General features: G+C 41.8%; 1 protein-coding gene across 1 annotated transcript; it reads left to right on the plus strand.

Moving 5' to 3' along the window:
* The first annotated feature begins 1095 nt into the window (after positions 1-1095).
* Positions 1096-8065, plus strand: LOC145999444 (serine/threonine-protein phosphatase PP1-gamma catalytic subunit-like). Its single transcript, XM_083136405.1, has 2 exons — positions 1096-1539; positions 7237-8065. Exons 1-2 carry the CDS (start codon positions 1251-1253, stop codon positions 7953-7955), a joined length of 1008 nt encoding a protein of 335 aa, XP_082992531.1. The 5' UTR covers positions 1096-1250; the 3' UTR covers positions 7956-8065.
* The last annotated feature ends 254 nt before the right edge of the window (positions 8066-8319 follow it).

Here is an 8319-nt window from a genome sequence, read left to right on the forward strand (position 1 = left end):
GCGGCGATACCGAATCCCGCCAAGTGCGAAGTGCGCGCCGTGATCAGGTTTTTGCAGGCACAAGGAAAGCGTCCATCGGAGATCCACCGAGAAATTGTGACTGTGTACGGGAACATAATGAATCGTCAAAATGTGGGGAAATGGTGCCGTGCCTTCGCAGAAAGTCGATGTGATGATCATTATGAAGAGAGAAATGTGAGGCCGTCACAACAAACAGAGAGGCATGTTGTCAAGTGGAATCCGCTTTATTCATGACAACACCCGCCCCCATGCGTCGAATGTCCCCAAGGATCTGCTTGCAGTTTCAATGGGGGGGGGTCCTTCCCCATCCGCCATACATCCCCGACCTTGCACCCTCAAGAAAAATCTTGGTGGAAAAAACTTTGCCGACGACATTGAAGTCAGGGAAGAAGTCACAACTTGGTTCCAGATGCAGGCGGCGGATTTCTACGATTCAGGGATACAAAAACTTGTTCCGCGTCTGAACAAATGTTTGGACAATGGTGGCACTTATGTGGAGAAATAGCCTCTGTATCAGTGTATCAAGTGTAACTTTAGTTGCGAGCAATACATTTCTTTTATATCTTATTTTTTGTTTGTATCTTTACTTTCCGGACAAGCCTCGTACATAGCTATATCTGTCCACCAATCGCCTTCCGGGGTGTGTTCCTCAATGAGAGTCAACTATCTCAGTTGCTATAGGGGTAACATCGCTCTCCCGTTACAACGTTGCCAAGCGTATGTCTATTTTTATCAATTGTTCTTATTGGCTACTTGTACAGTGTTTGGGTGTTTTGTGTACTATTGTACAACTTTTATCAAGTAACGACGCTGATTAACTCTATCTTTCGTTTTACAGTAAGTTTGGCAACTTAACCGACACTCATTTGATTCGTCCGGCCAGAAGCTTTCGGTGCCTTGTGACTCGAAAATGCCCGATGTCAGTCGAATCCAACTGAACGCTGATTCGTTCTTTCCCAGCCGCTAGTTGGCATTGCGATCGGTATAATGGACCTTGGAATTCTACAAAGCGTAAGCAACAATGCGACTGGGATGTAATTTAACATTTTGAAGCAGAACCGTCGTTGCCGGGCAACAAAATTTCATTCAGTGGTATCAGAAGCATGTCATCTAAATGGCACATTTCGAGCTAATATTCCTTGTTTTTAAACTGATATTTCTACTTCGGAGCCTATGGCGCATTCGACGAACAATCATTGTTCGCAGCATTTGAGTACCATGTCCACCGGATGGCCGAGTTGGAAGCACTGGACCTGGATCGTTTCATAACCCGACTGCTGGAGGTTGGCAACTCGAAAGTTCCAAGGATTGCCAACATGCCGGAGACCGAGATTCGAACCTTGTGCATGAAGACAAAGCAGCTGTTCATGCAGCAACCGATGCTCCTCGAGCTGTCTACACCTTTGAAGATATGCGGCGACGTCCACGGCCAGTTCACCGACCTGCTAAGGCTGTTCGAGTACGGTGGGTACCCGCCAAATGCCAACTATCTGTTCCTCGGCGACTATGTGGATAGGGGTAAGCATAGGGTGTCAGAAGTCCTCTTATATCCGGACATATCCTCCTTTTTAAGTGTCTGTCCGGCGTCCGGGCTCTTTTTTTAGAAATGTAAATGTCCTTTTTTGGAAAGATAGCATCGACCATAGCAAATGTGCTTCATAGAAAATCATTCCACACATAATGATCATCATTTGCTATATCATGTCTATACCCTGTCCCAGCTAACTGTAAAGCTGGGTTGCGCATGGCGGCAGACGAGGAGAAGGGAAATCGAGTAGCGAAAGCGCAACTTTGCCAACCGTACGGTTCTGACGTAGTGTCAGACCTTAGTCCGTACGCTAAATGCACAACTTGTCAAAATTTGCACTTGCAGTTTTATCCCTAAGAAATTCCTAAACCAAGCGTACGGACCTGGAGACAAAAATACGGCGCGTTTGCCACGTGCGTACGGTATTATCGTTTTCAAAAGTTTGCAACACTGACAGAGTGAAGCAGGGAAAGCTTGTAACTCCAGTCGTCCGTTTCTCTCACTGTTCATTGGTGGAGCCGTCTCGCGTCACTACTTGCGCAGAGACTTGTTCTCGTTCGCCTGGTCTACAGTTAGCTGATACGGGGTTTAAAGCATATAACTTAGGGAGCGTTAAGTATTCGAGCCATGCTCACAGAGCATCTGGGAGAAGATCCACGACCACTTTGCCCGAACGAGTCATCAGTATTATTCAAACTCGTTTCTTCGCTTACTGAGAATGCTCAAAAGCATGTAGTCTGTGCAGTTCCTTTTCGACTCGTGTCCCAAAAGTCCGGTAACACTTTTATTAATTCATTATACAAAAACTACAAGTGATATAGCTTTCGTGTATATGTCATATGAAAGAATATCTCAAATGTTTTTTTTTAATGTATGAGTGCACAATGCCTCGATATGGGAACCATGTGTAACACGACATATGTCTACACGGTAATCAAATTCTTGCCATACTCTTTGGAGCATATCTCTGGCAAGAATTTGATTACCGTGTAGACATAAGTCGTGTTACACATGGTTCCCATATCGAGGCATTGTGCACTCATACATTAAAAAAAAAAAAACATTTGAGATACTCTTTCATATGACATATACACGAAAGCTATATCACTTGTAGTTTTTGTATAATGAATTAATAAAAGTGTTACCGGACTTTTGGGACACGGTGTACGCGATATAGAATTTTAAGTTAGAATTTTGATCATTATGTAATATTTACTTTTATAAGCGAAAGTGTAACAATGATCTCGCAAGAAAATGTCCATATTTTAAGGATGAAAGAAACGAATATGAAGTATACTGTAGCACTCTTGAAAGAGTGCTAGAAATATTCGCGGTATTAAAATTATATTTCTTGTCCCATTCTAAATTACCTAAAATTTTAATTAGTGTTTTTCGGTGCTATATTCACTTACGCGAAGGCTTCAGGCTGTTCTGCTACGCGGCAAAGTAACACGCTAAGGTAACAGACGTACTTTACTTCGCAATAACACGTTTAAAAAAACACTAAAAATAACTGAAAACGTTCATAAACTACACAATTTTCATAAACCATGCAAAATATTTCACTTTCCCTAAGGGGTACAGAGGGTCAAGGGTACAAAGTGGACTTAAAAACAAATCTCATACTTAAATTATAGGTATTCTTAGTTATGATTGTCAGTTGTTAAAGAATAGATTACGAGATTAATTTCTTTGCTTGAAGATGAGAGGAAATGTAATGCACTCAAGTTGAATTCATCTAAGTCTCACATTTTAACTTTAGGCACAACGAGTAACCTCAAAAAGTTAAAACAATTAAAACTCCCCTCCCCACTGTGAATAATTCCAAAATACAGAAAGTAGAAACAGCACGCAACCTTGGCATGATATTGGACGAGAATCTACATTGGGGCTCTCATGTCACGCACATAATTAAAAACTCGATAGCCAAACTGAAATCACTTTTTCCATTCAAACATATGCTAAGCAATGAAACGAAGACTCACCTAGTCAACACACTTCTAATGCCAAAAATTGATTATGCTTCCCCCGTATTTATAAACATCAACAGTACCCTAAGTTACAAGCTACAAAGACTTCAAAACAGTTGCATAAGATTTATATTGAATGTCAAAAGAAGAGAACATATTTCCCCGTACTTACAGCAACTTAATTGGTTAAACGTTAAAAATAGGACAACATTTTTGGCATTGTCGTTATTGTACAGGATCCTGAACAATAAGGAACCAAAATATTTATATGATCAAATTGCTCCGTACAGGAAGAGAGGAAAACAAATTAACCTTCGTCAAAAAATACAATTCACGATTCCCACACACAGAACAACACTCTATGGAAATTCTTTCATAGTCACTGCAATAAAAGAATGGAATGAACTCCCCCCACCACTCACGTCAGGGGAGCTCCACCCTGGAACACACAAAATAAACCTAAAGAAGCATCTACTGTCCAAACAATAGTGCATGGCATTGTATTTTCTGTAATGAATGGGAATGGTTGTAGTTTTAATTTTATCTCTGTAAGTTCTGTATTCTAATTGTGGTCTTAGATTTAACTCTGTACCTGCAGTGCATTAATTGTTTACATTATAAGTATAAATGTTCTATTTATATTTTTGTACTGCAACAGTGATTTTCAAGAAGTGTAAAATGTTTTCTTTTTAATAGTTTGTTGTAAGAACGGCCTGCTAGACCTAAACACGCCCTCTCAATGAACACGATATTATTATTATTATTATTATTATTATTATTATTATTATTAAAACAAGATTATTACGTTCCCCGGACTATTCTCAAAGGATCAACTTACGTTTATTCCTCCACGGCGATCATGAGACTTATCAGCCTAGTTTGAAGCCCTCAGGTAGTGGGAAATCAGATGAGGATAAGTTTACGTAAACTTGGCTAACTTTCGCACACCAAAAATATACCGGGTGTCCGAGAAGTCTTTGTATGATAATAAAAATTAACTGTACCCGCTATATGCAACATAGACATGAAAAAATGGTACCAAAATGTTCGGAATCTATTCAAGTTTTTTTGTTTCAACTTTCTGTAACGTTGCAGTAGTGTAGCAGTGCCAGTGTCCAGCAAACCGGAAATGTGCACAAGTCAGGAAAAAGCTGAATGTATCCTGTGGTTTCACGAGAGCAGGTCACAAAAAACAGTGCAGACACAGTTTCAAACATCGTACGGAAAGGTGCCGCCCGATGGTAGGAGCATTAAGTCGTGATATGACAAATTCAAGACCACAGGATCTGTTGCTGAGGCAACCTCAGACGAAAGGGTGGAAGATGTCAGAGTGGCTTTGTGCGCAGTCCGAAGAAATCCGTGCGTACGGCCTCACGTGAATTACAGATGCCAAAAATGTTCTGTTCATGATGTGTTACACAAACGTTTACTGTTTCGTGCATACAAAGTGCAAATTCTGCAGGCTTTGTTGCCCAATGACGGCAAACGCATTGACGCTGATAATGGCTAGCTGGAACGTGTTGCTTTTTCAGACCAGGCGGTCTTTCGTGTCAGTGGTTTAGTGAATACACACAACGTGCGTATCTGGGGTAAGGAGCCCCCTCATGAGGTGAGGGAGTCGACCATGGACAGCCCGAAGGTGAATTTTTGGTGCACGCTGCTGCATGACAGAATAATCGGACCGTTCATTTTCTGTGAGGACACCGTAACATCTGGAGTGTATCTCAACATGTTGTAATTGTTTGCTATTCCGCAATTGCTAGAACACCACCCACATGTTATCTTTCAACAAGACTGTGCACCGCCACATTGGAGTCTGGAGGTTCGTTCCTATACCTTGATCAGAAATTTCCTGGAAAATGGATTGGTCGAGATGGACCGACAGTGTGGACTGCACGATCTCCAGACATAACCAACCCCTTTACATTTTTTATGGGGTTATGTGAAAGACAATGTCTACAGAACTGTATCCGATCTTGCAACTCTGCAACAACGGATAACGCAAGTCATCACATCAATCCCTCCTGTGATGTTGGCTAATGCATGGCGAAAAGTTCAATTTCGACTAGATGTACTCCGTGCTACCAAGGGTGCTCATGTGGAGATTTATTGATTTCTTTCCTATTGCCAATAAAACTTGAATAGTTTCCGAACATTTTGGTACCATTTTTTCATGTCTATGTTGCATATAGCGGATACAGTTAATTTTTCTTTTCATACAAAGACTTCTCGGACACCCGGTATTTAGATGTCAGTTAATGTAAATATATAACACTTGAACTCACAATTAAACTTCTTATTACAAACAAAAGTGTATTTAGATCATAATACTTCTTCACTACACAAATTAACACATTCTCATTTCCAAAATCACTTCCATTATCCCAGCAACATCCATAATATCTCTCACCTCACAACCCACAATCAAATGTTTTTAGGTTAGTCCATAACTATAACACACTACCCAATTGAACAAAACAAATTACATCATCACAGACAATTAACATAGTAAACATATTAAACACTTAAAATGATACAATAAGTGGGTGCGTATCAAGATCATATAACATCCCCCATAAAACGGAGAAACTTTATGAGGCATTAAGTTCATAAACCCGATCACAAGCCGTTGCACTCACAAGCATCTAAGGAGTGCCACGTCAGAAGTTAACCAACCTTCCTGAATTAGTGGTATTGCAACAGGTAAATAAGGTGCTGACACAAAAGGTATTATAGAGTAATGACTCAGCATTATGGAGAAAGGCGAGGAATCTGACTGTGGTTTGGAAGCAACAGGACAGTCTTGGGAGAACGGTACAGTCTCACGCCTAAGTGTTTACTCCGCAGCTCAGAGCTATCAGCTGAGACACCTCATCTAACCATATGTGATCCAAACTTGCAAGTGTGAAATCCAAACACCGGGTGGCCAGAATTAAAGTTACCCAACTTAGAGCCCTCTATAGCCTGTTTGAGGCATCGTAGAACTCAGAAATTTGGTGAATCCACTATGCAGACCATGGGGAAAAGGATGGCAATAAAATAGTTCAATTTTCCCTCACCAAGTTGAAATGTGGCGCTGTACTTTCATGATGGGCTGTAATAATGACGTACACTACTCCAATTGGTTATGGGTTTGCCTTTACCTTGCAATCTTGCAATAAACGAGAGATTATTTTCTCGCAACTTCCAGCCACTAACAAATGTCTTTCTAATTAATAACTCAGCTAAATCACTTAACGTGATTATTTGTACAACCCATCATGGAAGTACAGCGCCACATTTCAACCTGGTGAGGGAAAATTGAATTATTTTTATTGCCATCCTCTTCCCCATGGCCTGCATAGTGGATTCACCAAATTTCAGAGTTCTACGATGCCTCAAACAGGCTATAGAGGGCTCTAAGTTGGGTAACTTTAATTCTGGACACCCGGTAGTTGTGTTTTGCCATCTCTTAAATGTGTGTTTCACCCCTCGCTCCTTACCGCCGAGCTATTACATAGAGGCGAGTGCTCTTTCTTATGAGGGTCAATGGTGATCGAGCTACGACAACTTAACGTCCTTGGTGCGATCCCTGTTCCTAGGAGAACGTTACGATATGAAAAGTATCTGTGAGTGATTGATTAAATTAAGAGTAATAGTGAATGTGTTTTTTTGCGGTCTCCTCTTTCTTGTCGCCTTGCTCTGTCATCTTTTTAAATGTGTTTCTCATCACCCTAGGTAAGCAGTCTCTGGAAACATTGTGCCTCCTCCTGGCGTACAAGTTGAAGTACCCTGAAAACTTCTTCATGCTCAGGGGTAACCACGAGTGCGCAAGCATCAACAAGCTCTATGGATTCTACGACGAGTGCAAAAGGCGTTACAGTATCCGGCTTTGGAAACTGTGCGTGGATACCTTCAACTGTCTCCCTGTAGCGGCCATAGTTGACGACCAGATCTTCTGCTGCCACGGCGGTCTGAGTCCGGAGCTGCTGAAGATTGACCAGATCAAAGACATCAAGCGCCCGACGGATGTTCCTGATCAAGGACTTCTGTGCGATCTCCTGTGGTCGGATCCTGATTCTAACATCAAAGGCTGGGCAGAGAGTGATCGGGGAGTGTCGTTCATCTTCGGCAAGGACGTGGTGGACGATTTCGTCAAGAAGCACGAGTTCGACCTGGTCTGCAGGGCTCATCAGGTCGTCGAAGACGGGTACGAGTTCTTCGCGAATCGTCGAATGGTGACCATATTCTCGGCGCCGAACTATTGCGGTGAGTTCGACAACGCGGGGGCCATGATGACGGTCGACGAAAATCTAATTTGCACTTTTCAGATTCTGTATCCGGTAGGGAGGAGGAAATCACTTCTTCCGCGTCCGCCCTTCAGACCGTCCCCCATCTCCAAGAAGACCATCTCCGTAGAAAGTGTGATTCTTAGCAAGAAAAATCGGCGAGGCTAGCAGGAAACAGACTCTCAACGCAAAACCTGAAATAATGAAATCATCACACGAACAAGTGTGCATTGTAATTGTGTTTGGTCAATATATATCCCCAAGATAAGGACAATAAAACTGTGGAAAAAAAACAGTCTTTAACCCTATTTCCACCAACTAATGCAGTGTTAATGGTCGAGGCAGGCAACCTTCTCCATATATTTATATGTATTTTTGTTAGTATACGTCTCTTTTCTGTCACGTTTGGCAAATCACGACGATCAGGATGGCTAGTTGAAGCAACACCCACGAAGAACTATCCATAATCAACCGGGAGTCGAACCAGGTACCTTAAGTGTGTATATCTTGAGTCAAGAAGCTTTGTATTGCC

The sequence above is a fragment of the Lepisma saccharinum genome, chromosome 15, assembly GCF_977018435.1.
Source record: "Lepisma saccharinum chromosome 15, izLepSacc3.1, whole genome shotgun sequence".
NCBI lineage: Eukaryota > Metazoa > Arthropoda > Insecta > Zygentoma > Lepismatidae > Lepisma > Lepisma saccharinum.

Excerpts from the sequence above, each read along its gene's own strand:
- LOC145999444 (XM_083136405.1), top strand. The coding sequence starts at position 1,251 with ATGGCCGAGTTGGAAGCACTGGACCTGGATCGTTTCATAACCCGACTG. Across the intron at positions 1,540-7,236 it reads CGGCGACTATGTGGATAGGG|GTAAGCAGTCTCTGGAAACA; the intron begins GTAAGCATAGGG and ends TCATCACCCTAG.